This window comes from Lycium barbarum, chromosome 7, assembly GCF_019175385.1.
Source record: "Lycium barbarum isolate Lr01 chromosome 7, ASM1917538v2, whole genome shotgun sequence".
In the NCBI taxonomy this organism is placed as follows: domain Eukaryota; kingdom Viridiplantae; phylum Streptophyta; class Magnoliopsida; order Solanales; family Solanaceae; genus Lycium; species Lycium barbarum.
Genome location: NC_083343.1, coordinates 134,237,332 through 134,254,932, shown reverse-complemented (window position 1 = coordinate 134,254,932; position 17,601 = coordinate 134,237,332). Strand labels below are relative to the sequence as shown.

Genomic DNA, 17,601 nt, shown 5'->3' with positions numbered 1-17,601 from the left:
CAGTCGGAAAGTTAGCATGTCCTCACTGCATGGAAAATACTAAGTCCTTCACTTTGAAAAACGGCAAAAAAAAATCATGATTTGATTGTCACCGTCGGTTCTTGCCGATGGATCATCCCTTTAGGAGAATGAAAATTGCATTCAAGAATGACACAATTGAACAAGATTGTACACCTTCAATACTGTCTGGTGAGGATATTTAGGAGAGGGTTCAACACCTCCCAAAGGTTACTGAAGAAGAACAATACATATTCGATTGGTATGGGGTTTACTATAACTGGACAAAGCAGAGCATATTTTGGGAGTTTTTATATTGGAAAGATAATTTTCTGAGCCATAATATTGATGTCATGCACATTGAAAAAGATTACTTTGATAATTTGCTTAACACAGTGATGGATGTGAAGGATGAGACGAAAGATAATGTTAAGGCTAGAATGGACTTGATTGAGTATTGTGGACAAAAAGAGTTATGGTTGCAACCGAAATAGAATAGGTGCTTAAAGCCTAAGACTAGCTATTCTTTCACAATGGAGCAGAAGCGAAAGATTTTTGAGTGGCTCCAAAACTTGAAGATGCCCGATGGTCATGCATAAAATTTTGGATCACGTGTTGATATGGAGCAAGGCAGTATACATGGGATGAAAAGTCATGACTCTATTGTTTTCATGGAAAATTTATTCCCTATTTCACTTAGTGGCTTGCCTGAACGAATTTGGAAACCTATGTCAGAAATTAGTTTGTTCTTCAAAGACATGTGTTCCAGTTCGTTGAGGGAAGACAACCTTTATCGGATGCATCAGAATATTCCTGTTATTACAAACAAGTTGGAGAGGATTCTTCCACCGGGGTTCTTTGATGTGATAGAACATCTTGCAATTCACCTTGCATATGAAGCCCGACTCCGAGGTCCAATTCAATATAGGTGGATGTATTCATTCGAGAGGTAATGAGTCAATTTTTTTATTTGTTCCTATATAATCTATTTTAAAAACTTTTTTAAGACTTACCACGATATAAATGCAGGTCTATTGGTAAGTTAAAGAGGGCTATCAAGCAGAAATCGAAAGTGGATGGCTTAATGTGCGAAGTTTATCTTGCCAAGGAAACATCCCATTTCTGTTCTTACTACTTTCGGAACAATGTGCCTTATTTGATAAACAAGCCTAATCGACACTCTGATGGAGGTGTGAATAAATCTTTGTTGAAGCTGATATCGATCTTCAATCGACTAGGTGATGGGTCAAAAGAACATGAGAGACCATTGAATCAAATGGAGTATAAATCAGCTTCGACATATATCTTGTTAAATTTTCCAGAAGTTCAACCTTATTATGACTAAGTTTACCTAAAATTTCAGAAATTAATCATTTAAATTAAGAATAGGGGCTAACCTAAACTCCATTTTGTTTCTCATTGTGGAGATACATGGCCAAGAAACAGCGTCCGACCAATTTTCACCTTGGTTTAACAATTACGTAAGTTATATATATAATTTTCTAACCCAATGCTAGCAACTTTACTAAGTTTTGAATTGTAATATTTATAACTTTCTAATTCTTAACTTTTAATAGGTTTACAATAATCCGTGTGGTTTTCATGAATAATTTTTGGGGGACTTATCTTGGGACCCACTAGTGTCCATTGGACAAATATGTGGTTAATGGTTTCAAATACCCGAGAATTTTCTAACCATATGAAAACTAATAACAGTGGTGTGTGGGTTAAAGGTGCTGATGGTGTTGCTTATATTCGTGTAATCGAAGAGATCTTAGAGTTATATTATTCTGACTGGCCTCTCCAAAAAATTGTTCTTTTCCTATGCATCTGGTTTGATCCAACCCCAAAAAGAGGTACGAGGGTACTGAAGGGTTAGCATGGAGTCAGCCAACTGGCCATGTCGCAGCGCCCCCATTTTTTAGCCTTAGGGCCAAACAGAGCCACATGCACGACGATCTCAGTCCACCATCACAGCTTTGACTATCCCACATGGCTTCCTTGAGTTTTATCATGTATCGCATCGAGCGATTATGAGCGGTATTCCGACAGCTACTCCTAGCCTGACTATGTCATAGCTTTTGAATTTTGATATGCATGGTCGTCTCATAATCGAGCCAGTTGGATACAAGTAAGTTTATTTAATTTGCATAAGTTATTTATTTTATTATAAAACATCTAATTTTATTGCACCTAATTATCTAATTGTTTTGATGTAGCTTCTTTCCAGGCAAAACAACTAAAAGGATTTTAAAGACAATCAAAGGACTTTATAGAGGCGTCGTTCCATCTTTGGGCAAGGTGCCAGTGAAACTGAAGAATCATATGTTTCTAGAGTTTAGGGTACTTGTTATTTGTAATAAAATACTATAACTATATTTTAACACCCCGTACCTTTAATGTAAGCTTCGATCATAATCCTAGGCTTAGAAAATCAGATAAAGAATGTGGGTATTGGAATTTCCATGTTCAGTTGTAAGATAGGGGTTTACGCCCATGAACAGTGATCGTATTTCAGTATATGAGCCGTAATTCAACTCGTATATTGGTACCAAGGATTTCTGAGCATTCTGGAATTTGGCATTTGGATATCAAATGGTTAAATACATATCGTATTTCCAAATATGGCTCGTATTTAAAAATGTATTTGTAATTTGGGAAAAAATCTTTGATGAAAGTTGTATAGCTTTGAAATACCTTTCCAACAGTATATTATGAGGGTCAAACAGACATCTGTGGAAAGAGTTATGAACATTTTACTGAAGAGACGCAGTGCAGTCCGTATTTCAAAATACGACCAGTATTTAACTGGGCGGTAATTTTTAATTTTTCAGAACAGTATATATTCATCCGTATCAGTTCACATCATTATTTTTCATTCCTTCAAACCCTAGAACGACCTCCTACCCTCTTCCATCATCAAGAACACCAAGGTAAGCCTACTCTAATTATTCCAAGTCAATTCTAATACATATCCTTGTAATTTAAATAAGAAATCATCATTCCAAAACTAGGGTTTTCAAGAAAACCCATCTCAAGGTTCAAGAATTCAAGATTTTGGAAATTTTCTTCAAAGCTCAAGTCTTTAATTCAAGTTTTGGAGCGACTAAGGTATGTAGAGTTACTATGTACGTGTGGAAACATCATTGTTCTTCCCCACGCCTCCTAATCCATAAAGTATGAATCTTTACAAAACTAGGGTTTCTATTATATACTATGCTCATGATAACCCTAGGTCCATGTCCATGATTATATTATGTATGAATTGCTATGATTCTATCATTGTGTTCTTAATAACTCCATATGATTATTGAGAATCAGTCCGTAATCCATGAAAACCCATATCTCGCATTCCATGGGTTCTTGCATGCATGTTTTTAAATAAAAATGATTATTTCATGAATATCCTACACGTCTACAAGTTTTCATGCAACTATATTATATAATTACTGACACACCCTCATCTTGATAGGGCATGATGGGCACCCGACTCTCATCAGAGTCAAGCGAACCCTTAAACGTTCGCTTTGCCAAAACCTGTTATTTCAAAAACTTTTAAAACATGACACTTTTCCAAATAAAGATCATTGTCTTTATACAGATTATGAAAAACTTTCAATCAATTACGCACTTTTTACCAACAGGAATCATCTGAAAATTCATACTCTTTTAACATATATAAATGATTCGCACTGCTCGACGCCCTATTCACAGGACACTGTCTGCAAAGTCTCTAACACATACAAAATACAATGACATAAGTACTTGACCCGGCAACACTTCGAACTGAGATGGAGCTCGCCAATCCCGCTGGAACACCTTCAGCAAAGTCTTCTACTCATCTGGGTGTACCTGCGTGGCATGAAACGCAACCCCCAAAGAAAGGGGGTCAATACGGAATATGTACCGAGTATGTAAGACATAGAATACAGCAAACAGAAACATAACCGGAACAACGGTACAATAAGTAAGTACATTAGTCAGAATACCAAGGTGCTTATTTTCTGAACGTAACTCATACATACAGATGCCATATGTCAGAAAAAGTACCAAAAATGAGTAAATCATTTGGAGTACCAAAATACTTACTTCCCAAACACAAATCATGCGTGCCGTCATCATATACATGTACACATAACCGATCCATATGTAATACGATGGTGTCGAGGAACGTACGGCCCGATCCACATAAAGCATATTAGTGCCGAGGGACGTTCGGCCCGGTCCACATATATATTGCTGCGGAACGTGCAGCCCAATCCATAAATATATTATATTATATTGCTGCTGAACGTGCAGCCCGATCCATAAACATAATATATTATATTGCTGCGGAACGTGCAGCCCGATCCACATACCAACATAATGCCAAGTATAACAAAGTGCGCACAATGACATAGCCGACCCGGGACTCGGCGAAAGATGTACTAACAGTATGCACGAGCAGAGTAGTGAGAAAACCATATGCATATAAATAAATAAATAAATTTCAAAACTCGATGGACAAATATATTTATCGACATCTGAAGGCTCAGAAACAAGTTTTGGGTCAATCGGAATTAGTATAAGAAAGTTGAGAGCTTTTGAAGTACAGAACCTTCAAAAAATATTTCATAAGCCATATTTGGAAATTCAAGTATCATTCCTATTAGGTAACATTCAAATAACATTATGGATCAAACCAAATGGAGACTTTAGGACCATATTTACGTATCAGAGTATTCATCAAAGACTTTAGTCATCTCAATTTTCTTTCGAACGACATTCGGAAACATAACAACTAGAATCCTCGAACATCATAAATACGTATCAAGCCATATGGAATAGCTAATGGAAGTCAAAGATATTAGCCATCCTAGTGGCTCTAAGAGTAGGATTTTCTTTAAAATCATACACATATGTCATTTGCTCATTTCATAAGGGTCATGCCAAAAGAAAGAAAGGTTAGGCTTTACATACCGTTTGTCGTCTGTACCAATTCAATAATTTAAACTCGTCTCGATTGGCACTTCAACCTATAACAATGGTAGCATGTCCGTCAAATTGGTGGTTGCTAGTAAACGATAACTCGTTCTTGTATAAAAACAAGTGGGCAGCACTTCCACTACTTGCACGCATCCACAACTCACATACGAGGTCAACAACATCAATAACAAGACACAACTCAAGGACATAACAAAATCAGCCTCATATGCACTACATACACCATTGCTATCATTCTTTCTCTTTACATCCATGGAGTACAACAACCACAACAACAAAGTGATTAATACACTAATTCCTTATGTTTATCCAACCCCTTTAACAATGTTAGACCAGCCATCAAGAACAACCCATACTCCAGCAAATATACTACATATATTGTACATAATCATAACTAATCCCTGCATTTTGACTCAACAAGAGCAGCCACGAAAATTACAACTAACAGCCCCCAAAATGTCACTACAAAACAATCACGAAATTTATAACAAGCAGCCCCAAAACAGCCACAAAATTCATCACAAAACAGCCATGAAATTCATCACAAAACAACCACGAAATTCATTACAAAACAGCCCCAAAACAGCCCTTAGTTACCACATAACAATGACCGATAATCTCACGAACATCTAAGAATATACCAGGCAGATCGCACACACTTCACATACGATATTTTATACGCTTCTTTCCTCCAAGTTTGATGATTCACATCAGCAACAACACAGCAACAATATCAACCTCTATATGCAAGAAAACTATCGTAACATTACAACAAGTTCTAAAACAGCCCCATCCATTATAACGTCACAATACAAATCTTAACTATCCTTAGTTATCCAATTCCTCAAGAACAGCCCCTAACTACAATTTAACCATAACAATGGCAACCTCAAATATCCATATAATCACATGAGATTTTCCACCAAAAACCTTATCAAAACAGCCCACAACAACAACATCAACTATTATATGCAAGGACACTGCTCTAATTTCACAACAAGTTCTAACATGATTTAAACTTTCCTTTCACCTTTTACACATAATCCATAACATTAATAACAACAACCATCCATGTACAAGAATTACTTAAATTTTGTTTCAATAGGAAATCCAAAACAGTCCATCAACACTACAACATCGAAATACAATTTTCGACCTTTATTTCACAAAATCACAAACACATGGGATCAAGTATAATTTTTACCATTGACAACAACCCCTATACATGTCAATAACCATATTTCCAGCCCTTCAACATAAATAATTATCTACAAATATCATACCATAGTAGTGACAACACTAATCAAACTCAACCCAATTAAAACAACTCCAAATCTGCCCACTTTTAATGCCAACTTTAATCAAACAATTTTCTTACTTCCAAATTCACATAATACAACTTAATAGATCCATTACAACATCATTAACTCCAATTTTATAACAAAAAAAAACGAAATCTTACCTTAACAAGTTGGCTTCTTAATTCGGCTAGAAGTTGTGAAATGAACTAATACTTGTTCTTGTTGCTCCAAATGACTACTCCACGTTATTATAGCCTTCCTAACTGGTTGGAATACTTTGAAAATCTGATTTTTTTGATCAAGAAATTTGAGCTCCAATTTTGCTAGCCATGGCCGAATGCCATGGCTTGTGTCTTCTCTCTCTCTCTCTCTCTCTCTCTCTCTCTCTCTCTCTAGCTTGTTGTGGAAGATGAAATGAGGGTTTGGGTGGACTTGTGAGTGATTATTTGCCCATTTAGATGCATCTCATGGGATGGAAACATGGCCCACCCAAGGCTTGAGCCAATTAAATTTGGCCACATATCTTGATGGGGCCCACTTTGTGTACTAATGACTTGTTTAGTGAAAAATTTAAATTTAAACCCCCACTTAATAATCTAATCATGGTAAATTAATCCCAACTTTCCATTAATATTTTTACACTAAGTAAAATTCATAAATAATTCATTTTCTACTAGAGACCGGAAATTAAAGATTTCTGTTTCGTGCCCGAAAATGATCCCGTCTTTAACTTGAGTCGATTCTCTTGCGAATAACTCGACGTATAAAAATACGGGATATAACAATTACTTTCATGCTATTATACAAGATACATACATACTAAATACAAGTTATTTCATGAAACCATATTTACAAGTTATTTCATGAAACCACGTTTACAAGTTATTTCATGAAACCATGTTTACAAGTTATTTCATGAAACAATGTTTACAAGTTATTTCGTGAAATCATGATTACAAGACAAGTACAAGTTAATTCACTAAAATCATGGGCTTCTTAGCCAACTATATTGTGTTCATGTTTTTGGGAGCTGCACGAATTACCGAGAAGGCTTAGATAGCCTGAAACTATGTAGCCACCATATGACAAAGATCGCTCCGCCCAGTTAGGAAGATACCTTAATTTTACACTGAATGGATCCATCAGGCACGTTACTACCTTATACCCTGGCAAGGTATGAGGGCTCTGCTGGTCCGGCGAGGTACCAGACTCCACGTACCCACGTGGTGATATCACATGTCGGTTTATGAAATGCTCTCCCTACTTATCATGTTTTACTTATATATATATATATATATATATATATATATATATATATATATATATATATATATATATATATGCCTATGCCCATGCTCATGCTCATGTCCAGGTTTTCAGTTTCAGTTCTTATCATGTTATTCCATGTCCCATGTTATTTCTTTCACTTGCTTTACATATTAGTACATTCAATGTGCTGACGTCCCCTTTTATTGCCCGGGGGCCTGCATTTCACGATGCAGGTACTGATATACAGGACGACACATCTGTTTAGTAGGACAACATTCCTATCAGCTTCTTGGTGAGCCCCATCTCATTCGAGGTTTAGTCAAATTTTGTTTTATGATTAGTTATGCATCTAAGGTATGCTTGGGGCCTTGTCCCAGTAAGTATATTTTCCAGTCAGACTCATGATAGAGGTTTCATAGACTAGATAAGTCAGTTATGTTATGTCAGACATTTGAAGTCATATAACCATTTTGGCTCATTCATGTTATTTCCGCACTCATGTTTAAACAAATATTTTTATTAAGTATTATGACTTACTACGTTTTATAAAGGCTCATCATGCATTCATGTTATATTCTGCTCATGTTATGCCTCATGATGATCTAGCAAGCCATGTGGTTCGCTCGGTCACATGCAGTAAGGCACCGAGTGCCGTGTTTCGCCCAGCCATGGTTCGGGGCGTGACATATATATTGATTGTTTATGGGATATTCCTTTAATATGCATTTAAATCATATTAATTTCTTTGCAGACAAAGTGTTCTTGGAAGCAGGAACATCATGATTTAGTAGCGCAAAGTTTTGAGAAAAAAGCGGCGAAAATACTTAACGATGCATTACTTAGAGCCCGTGCTAATTGCATGTAGCCTGACTGGATCCAAGATGAATGGTGGAAGCACCTACTGCACTACTGGGCAACTGATCCGGTGTTTTCGAAACGAAGTGCAAATGGAAAGGCCGCCAGAGCCTCAGTGAAGGGTGGATCGCTACACACAAGTGGGGCCACGAGCCAAGTGAACTTGATGAAGCGGTTAGTATATCTCCTTCTTTAGTTTTGACAAATGACAAGTCTCTATTTTTGTTTGCTTCTTAGCTTTTTAAACTTATAAAGATTCACACTCTAGTAATTTTTTCATGAGTGAGGTAATGTAAAAGAATTATTTCACTCATGCAGTCATGCTACCTCCATATACAAGGAGTGAAAATATGTACTGATGGATTATTTTACTCATGCTACTCCTTCAAATTTCATGACACTTTCCTGGAGTTTCAAACAAGCCAAGCCTTTGTTATTAAAAAAAAAATCGATCTTCTACAAGTTGAAACATGGAACAACTCATTCATAAAGGTTCAAATGCGTAGTTCAAACTCCTAGAAAAAAATCATGGAGTTTTAACTTCTAAATGTTAATTTCAATAAAAATTTCTCGAGTTTTTTCGTGTTTCAACTAGGAGTGTTTTTGTTCAAATATTATTTCCAACTTAAAAGCAGCTAAATATTAAGTAGTTTTAAAACAATAGTTAAATATTAATTTGCGCCAAAAAATGGCTATTTACCCATTTCTCCCTCGATTTTTTAGGTCTGTTGGTTTGATTTTAACATTCAGTTTGGTATTTCGGTTTATCTTGAACACTCGTAGTTAGAGAGTGTGTTTGTGTATGTTTTATAGTTTTTATATCTGTGGGACTATTAGCTCTGAATATAATGAACATATTGCACTGGTCACTTAACAGTGTGTCTTCTTTTCTTTTTTTGGTTTTATCGAAATGTTTCGCTAGTTATCTTATCAAAGCTTGAATATACAAAAAGTTATCCCTGATCCATTTAAGTTCCAACTTGAGCTATCATTTAAGTTCCAATTTGCTGACTGTAAAGCACTACTTAATAGATCTAAAGAAGATCCCTTTACCTTCTCCATCTTCTTTTTTTCTAAAGAAGAACCCTTTACCTTTCTCCTTTTTTAGTGTTTTGTGCTGCCTTTTTTATTCTTCATGCATAAGTTAAGAAAACTTTGAGTGTAGAAAAAAAAGAAGACAAACTTTGAGTGTAGAAAAAAAGGCAATTTCTTTTTCATAAGTGGATTTGTGTTTTGATCATTATAAACAATTATTTGCTAATGCCACTTTAATTAGACATAGACTAATAACCTGATTATAAGTTGAAAACTTGTCTTCTCATTCTAGATGCCTCTTCTATTTAGAAATTTAATATGAAGTTCAAAAAATAAAGGGAATTTTAAAGCACCAGTAAAGTATTTTTTGTGTGACCTATACATTCATGATTCAAGTCGTGTTATCAATCACTGAACCTGAGATACTTCGTGCACCAGGCTGCCTTTTAATATAAGATTGAAAATTGCTAAATTTTGTAACTTAGCTGCCATATGATAATATTTAAAGAAATGAACTGAAGTATACTGTATCACATATATATTATAAGATTCTTGATACAAAAACTAGTTCAATCTCTATGCTTGTTTAGTATGTGGTTTGTCAAAAAAGGGGTCTCTTCTACCAGGCTGACGAAGCTAATTTACTTAGATTAAATGCAAACTATTTCGGGTAAAATTAGATTTAGAAAGTGTTGGGAATTGTTGAATTCACTTGATATATTATTATTATTATTAAAAGCTACGTATCTAAATGTTGTGGAAGTCTACAATTAGATAGTATATGTGAGTTAAGATTTCATTGTTTAGCGGGAGGAGTTAAATGAGAATCAAGTTTGCTAGTTGAATAAAATGGTGCATGAATCATGATACATAACAAAACTGAAAAACATTAATTTTTTAGTTGTTAATCTTGATTTGTTTGCAGGAGCTACAGAGGGGTCAGGCAGTACCTCAAGATGAGATCTTCAAGATTACTCACACGAGGAAGGAGAAGAACGCCGATAGTACAAACCGATGGGTTGAGCCTAGGGTTGAGCAAACTTGGGTAAGTCATTAGTTATCAATAATATTTTATCTTTTGTACTAAATTAGACTACTAACACTGTATCCTTCAATTTCAGAACGAATTTGAATAAACACTTTGGGGAGTTTCAAGTCACTTAGCTAAGTCACACGTCGATGACCGAAGAGGTAATACAACAACAGTGGATTGAGAAGGCTGCTCCCCCAACAAGGCATGAGACAGTTTATGGAATGCCTAATCGAGCCTTTCGTCGATACCCGTTGGCCCTTGAATGCATAGATGCTACTGATGATGGCGCAGTTGATCCTAAGGAGTATGAAGTTATGAAACATCAAGTTGCTCAGCTAACAAGAATACGTAATTCCTCGGAAGATAGGATGTTGGGTATGCAAGCCCAAATTAATAGCTTACTCAATTCTGGGGTGTTTTCGATTCCCCCGTGTCCTGGGGATGCTCGTAAGTCACAGCCCCTTAGCCAACCCCGACCTTCCCAAGGTAGATGATGTAGGTCACAAGCTGACATAAATCATGCTCTTGTCGATGATTTTTGTGGGGAGGAGGATACGGATCATATCTCTAACACCTAACGTTGACCTTTTTGATTAGTGTACTTTTGGATTCCAATTCTGCTATGTTTAAATGGATATGTATATTATCTTTAAGGGCTTGAGTGTAGTTTTAATTCGAATTAGAAGTACTTTTAAGTTTATAATGTTTAAGTGTTTGAATGTTGTTTATGATGTTTAAGTGTTTGAATGTAGTTTTAATTTTAAGTACTTTGAGGTTGGATTTGATTTTTTTTAAGTGTTTGAATGGACAATGTTTAAGTGTTCAAGTGTTTGAACATTGTTTATGGTTGTTATGTTGCATTGTTGATGAATTGGATGGCTGTTTTGGTTGATGAATTTGGTTGTTTGGAAATTGGCAAGTGGGCTGGCAAAAGCAAACAAATGTTAAAAAAAATATTTCAAATTTTCGACCACACCCCAGATATTTCTAAATTTTGACCACATGAGGTCGAAATTGTACCCAGAAAAATTCAATTTCGACCACATGTGGCCGAAATTTAGCAAGATTCTTGCCAGATTTCGACCACAATTTACATTTAAATATAAATAATGTTTTCTACCACGTGTAGTCAAAAAAATTAAATATAATTTAATATAAAAATAATATTTTCGACCACATGTGGTGGAAAACATTTTCTTTTCTTAATTTCGGTAGAATAATTTCGACCTAAGTGTGTGGTAAAAAAATTGATCGAAATAAAGGTTTTTTTGACCTCGTGTGGTCGAAATTTTTAGTCGAAAATCCCTATTTTTTTAGTAGTGAGATATGACAATTAGTTCAATGCATGAATAACGACCATTAGGTTAGTCTTCCATTCCTACAGGACCACCACTACTAGAAACAGAGAATTTTCCCATCGACATTTAATGGAAAATTTATGCTATAAAATAGGATTTTTCTTCGTTATTCCCACTGAATCAGCTCACTGGGAAAATGCATGGTGAGAAATAGTTTCCCATTGAAACGCTGGGAAACTTTCTAATTTTTCCATATGAAAAAAATTATTATTTAATTTTTTTTCACCGACATTCAACAGAAATAGCCATTGAATATTTTTAGAGGAAAAGTCCACTGGAAAAATAGTGATTTTTTTAGTAGTGCACACTTTTCTAAAGGGTGAGGTCCAAAGTTTGTGCTCTATTGATGGAAATATATTATCATTCAATATTAGATTTCATTCTTATATTGATGACTAAGTTCCCCTTTTTATCCTTCTACTTTTTTTCATGCTTTCGAGATTCAAACTTTACATGTAGTATTGATACTCGACCAGTCAAGACCTCTTAAAGATGGACCTGAAGTCAACCAATAAATAGATTGTAGCTATTTGTATTAAATTACAAAATTGTAATTTCACATGTTTGATTTAAGGTGTAACTTGGAGAGTCAGAAAAGTTATGATGATTTGATTCCTTCAATAAATTTAGGGATAATGTTAGAGACCTCCCTCCACGTTTATCTCTATGACACTTAACTCCCTTCTGGTTTGACATATTACACCTACCTCCCTTATTTTAAACTTTTTGTAATCAAACCAATTTAAGTGATATATTTTCTCTAAGGCCAAAACTACCGTTATGTTGCACCTTTTCTTAAATTTTAGATTTTAGATATAAACATACTCTCAAAAATTTCCCAAATTCTGTAGAAGAATACAATCAAGTGCTATTATGTTTTGCAATGGTTGATAACCTTATAATAAACATAACTTTTTAATTTAGATCATCTTGGCCTGTTAATCAAGAATGACAAAGAAATTTGTTGATAAATATCCTTTCTGATGGAGTTACCGTACCTTTTCTTTATATTTACTCGTTAGTTTCTACAAAAAATATTATGTGTTTTTTAAGTTCTACATCAGTCTAAAGTTTTATAATTTGTTTAGTGAGTAAAAACGTTTGGTGCTTTTGCATCTAATATAATGTAACTTATAACCAAGGCTAGGCACAATAGCAATCAATTTTGGACAATTATTTACGGGATGACCTTCGTATTTATCTCTCCTCTAAAAGTTAAGATTTCAAATTAGTCGAATGTGTTACCATAAAATGAGATAAACTTAAAATTGGATAAACTGAGATAGTGAATATGATTGAAATAAATAGAATATCAAAAGAAGCACATCGCAAATGATAATACTTATAAAAACCTCAAGTGTCGCCAAAATATTTTTTCATTATTGTAACCAATATCAATGTCAGTAGTTTTATTTTGAATTCAAATATGGGAAAGATATCATAGGTTCTAAATGTTTCTTTTTAGTTAAAGAATTATTAGCTGCTTTCAAACATATTATAAAGTATAAAGATTTTTTAAGATAACTTTCGTTTTGATGATTAAGGTCACAAAAGGGTAATTTTGGAAGGTTACCCAAATGTAGTCATTAAAATTAGTTTGGTTACAAAAGGTTTAAAACAAAGAAGGTAAGTATAATATGTCAAACCAGAAGGGAGGTGAACGTTATAGAGGTAAACGTGGAGAGAGGTCTCTCAAATTATCTCATAAATTTAATTTAAAATAAGTTCAATGCATAAGGGTGTTCTTTTAGGATGTGTCTATTTGTTTTTGGAATTCACAACTGAAGATTATGAAGATAGGGGTGGAAGAGGTCGGGGTTACATTTGGAAAGAAAGGGAAGGAAAAAACAAGAATTCAGATATAGATCATTTTTTTGGGCTTTATAATCTCTTCTCGTATATAGGGGTGCAATCATTGATCATTCTGATGATTACTTTTGCGATAACATTTTGACGTGGAGTTTCTATTATACATACAATATTACTACATATATATATATATAAGAATGCGAGATGAAGGACTTTTGTATAGTACATTCAATTTGATCATCAAGAAAGTTTAGCATGGGAAGTTTAATTATTAGGCAAAGATATTGCTTTCTAAGCTAATTATTATTATTTTAATACAATTAATTAATTTGGCTAATTATTTATAATAGCTGTTCAGAACATTTCTCCATCTAATAAGAATTATTTTCGCGTGAGCCATTTAAGTTTGCTTTTTCATGTTATTTAAAAAAGAAGTATATTGGATATATTAGAATTATTTTCGCTTGAGCCATTTAAGTTTGCTTTGTCATGGTATTTCAAAAACAAGTATATTACTATTACTTTATGTAATAAGTTACTAAACATGTAATAAGGGATGATCGAACCATTTTTGTCGTTCTCAAGTTACATTATAACTAGGCTCCCAACTGAAAAGCTCCCTCTTCTAAATCCACCCCTATCTCTACCCTTTATTACTTCAAACTACTAGGGTGTATTGGTGTAAATAAAGATAGTTTGAAGCCCTTTTCGATAATATCAAATCCCTCAAACTGATGTTTTGCAGGTGACGTCATATGTGGCTATGCACTATAGTGCATCTTTATATGCCTCAATATTACCCCTACTTTAATTAGTTACTTAATTGCCCTTATTCAATTGGATAAAAGTTTAAAAACTTTCAGGCCCTTTGAAAATGCTTATAATTTGTGAATTGTGAAGAACTTTTAACATTACTCTGTAGACTGTGGATGATACATTTCACCCGGTGCATTATGAAATTATTTTTAAATTCTCTGCGTCTTGTTTTTGTGTAGTCATTTGTTTTTTAATTTTTAAATATCAATTTAGGTATGATGTTCTAAATTGATGTTCAAGAAAAATTAGATGCAGAAACGGACAATATAATTAGCTACTTTTTTTTAAAACACATTGTGATTGTTTAAAAATGGAATAATACTGCATCAATGTTTGGTGTTACCCTAAGTAAAGCATGTACAATATTGCACAGAAGAATAACAGACGTTCTCTACTTAATAGCTTATAAAATTTTAATTTCAATTATTTATCGTGAAGCTTTTAGAATTTAACAAGAAAATTGATCTTTATATTAAATATTGTTGACTAACTTATTTAATATTCAATTTTTTATAAGAGTGTTGGGATTCAATTTTTTTTTATTGGGAAATTGTGTTGGTTTATAGTTGATGAGTTATTTATATCATGTTTAACAAAATTAACTTACTTTTTTTCTGACATCGTTTGCGGTATCATAATTTTTTATTTTTAAAATTAATACTTTTGTACTTAAAAAATACTACGCATTTTATAATATCATAACGAGCATTGTAGATTGCTGCTTATACTCCATGTGCGATGCATATACCCTATATTACGTGGTCAACTAGTAAATTTTGTACGAATTCATATAGTAGTTTCTTAACACTTTAAATTTTCACTTTAAAATTACACGAAAAGGACTACAATCTCAACTTTATAGTTCAAAATGTTAAAAAAATACGTTAATTCAGAGGTTAGTACTGATATTAGTGCAATTATTTTTAGCAGATTAAACAAGAGTGTATCAGAATATTTTATTAAGAATTAACAAAATGACATCATTTGAAAAAAATATAAGACAAGAATATTAAAAGAAGAAAAATAAAAAGCGAAAGTAATTTCACGGATAATCACTTCATTTACGGTTTATTATATCGAAAAAGACACCAAATTCTTTTTTATACCAAAAAAGTAATTCAACATAACTTTGCTTACTTATCACATTAAGTCCCAAATAATTTAATAACAATAAAATCACTCAATTTTGATTTAGTGTCATAAACATTGTCTCATTTATTTTTCCAAGTAACACTCTATGATACTTAGAAAAGTTAACGTATATATTCTAAATAAAAACATTGAATGAAAGATGCTAAAGAGAAAATTTTTGTTTTTGCATATTGTATACTATTTAGTTTAATTTATCACCAAACAGTAACTAGTGACACCAACGATACTACGTTGCATCATAGAGAAGAATAACATTATCATCAAATAAACATAAAGATAAATATCAGTGGATCCACTTTGAAAAAAATTAAAGATAGAAGAACATATTTTGAATTAGTCTTCTCCGCTTTCAATCTTCATTCAAGGATTTTTAGATACAAGCATAAAGAAATACTAGTAACTAGTCCAATATCGGAACTTTTCAAGATAGAAAATATTTTGATTTAATCTTCTTCTCTTTTAACCGCTACTCGACGGGTAACTCTTACCTGAGAGTTTGTGGGTGTGATCATGGAGGGCGTGACGGTCTTCAAATATACTCCAATACTCTCAATGTAATAGTCTTTAGTGCCGTGAAATCCACCAAAACAACGATCAACTCCTAGTTGAAAGATGAATTCCTTACAGGTTGATGAAGGGGTTGATGAGGGGGCCATTTTGCCATATGGTCCATAGGTATCTTTGTTGGTGACAAATGTTATTGATCTTAATACACTGGAAGCATAGCAAGAAGATTGGTAGAAACCTCTTATGGAAGTAAGAAATTCTGTTGGGAAATCCAAGGCAACCTTCATTATGGACAATAAAAAAATTATCAATATTAATTAGGTATTTGTATTGTACCTATTGTTAGGTGGGGTTTGGTGCCCAGGTGGGAGGTGGGGGGAGGGTACTTACTGTGTTGAAGTATGTGCTTGTTGTATCAGAACCATGTCTGTCGGATAAAACAAAGTGGCCATTCTCAACGAACAGGAATTGAAGTGAATGAATGCTGATTTCATCGCGGGAAACAAAAATCTTAGCAATTTCGCCTTTCCCCTTTTCTTCCCAAGCAGTCCCCCCTTTATTTCCTGCCGGGCCAAACTTGATCATATTCATATTAACACTCATTATATTAATTTCTTGCTATATGAAATGTAGTCGTTAATTTAAGGATGAAGTTATGTGTATATATAGAGACTGGAGTGAGGAGTAACTAAGGTGCTTCAACTCTAAGTAACTGTTGAGTTTCTTTAGAGCCCTTTCAACTTCAACTATTGGTAATGGTCTTTTAATCTCAAAAATAGGAATCTGACTTTTCTTTAACTCAAATCTTATCTGGCCACCTTTATTAAAGATACAAATTGACCTTTAAATTTATCCTCAAAAGTCAGCATTTAAACTATTCTAGCGATTCATTACACACTTAATATATTTAAAAGTGATATTTTTTACCCCTTAAAAGCTAATGTGACAAAAACAAAAATTATAATTTAATAATAGGCAAGTGAGGTGAAAATTAAAATAAAAAATATTTTTTAAATAACAAAAAAAACTAATTCCTTCGCCATTACTGCCTCCCCCCCAACCCCACCCCCTTCTCTTCCAGCTTCACGCCGCCGCCACCCATGCTCCCGTCTCCTCCACCTTCACGTCACCCTACCCCACCCCAAACCCTTCTTCTTCATTTCACCACCACCACCCTCGCTCCCCCCCCCCCCCTCACCTCCATTCTCCTCTGCCTTCACGGCTGGCAGAGCTCTTGATAGTGACGGGGGAGGACGAGCAGTGGTTCCTCCTTGCCATTCTCTTTTTTTTTCTTTGAAAATAACTTGATGAGTTTAATATCACACATAATAAAAAATAATAAAATTTATTTTATAGGTAGATTAGATGCAAATTTGGTGACCGGAAAATGAAGAACATCGAAAAAGATGGAAGCTCACTGGAAAATATTGAAGCTCATTGGAAACAATGGTGGTTATACGATAAGAAAGAGAGTAGGAATGAAGAA

General features: G+C 34.0%; 1 protein-coding gene across 3 annotated transcripts; it reads right to left on the bottom strand.

The window, feature by feature from the left end:
• Positions 1-3,603: 3,603 nt before the first annotated feature.
• LOC132604609 (inactive protein RESTRICTED TEV MOVEMENT 1-like) lies at positions 3,604-16,860 on the bottom strand. Of its 3 annotated transcripts, XM_060318184.1 has the most exons (4): positions 16,506-16,860; positions 16,097-16,396; positions 4,957-5,012; positions 3,604-3,849 (listed from the first exon to the last, which is right to left on the bottom strand). In XM_060318184.1, exons 1-3 carry the CDS (start codon positions 16,716-16,718, stop codon positions 4,977-4,979), a joined length of 549 nt encoding a protein of 182 aa, XP_060174167.1. In that variant the 5' UTR covers positions 16,719-16,860; the 3' UTR covers positions 3,604-3,849; positions 4,957-4,976. The 3 variants fall into 3 exon arrangements, with proteins under 3 accessions (XP_060174167.1, XP_060174168.1, XP_060174166.1); XM_060318185.1 differs by lacking the exon at positions 4,957-5,012 and having other exon boundaries at positions 3,605-3,849; positions 16,506-16,859; XM_060318183.1 differs by lacking the exons at positions 3,604-3,849; positions 4,957-5,012 and having other exon boundaries at positions 15,923-16,396; positions 16,506-16,859.
• Positions 16,861-17,601: the final 741 nt, after the last annotated feature.

What these genes read in the sequence shown, in the direction of transcription:
- LOC132604609 (XM_060318183.1), bottom strand. Translation starts at nt 16,718, where the DNA reads ATGAGTGTTAATATGAATATGATCAAGTTTGGCCCGGCAGGAAATAAA. An exon ending in CAAGCACATACTTCAACACA is followed by an intron (nt 16,397 to 16,505) that starts GTAAGTACCCTC and finishes TCCATAATGAAG; the next exon opens with GTTGCCTTGGATTTCCCAAC.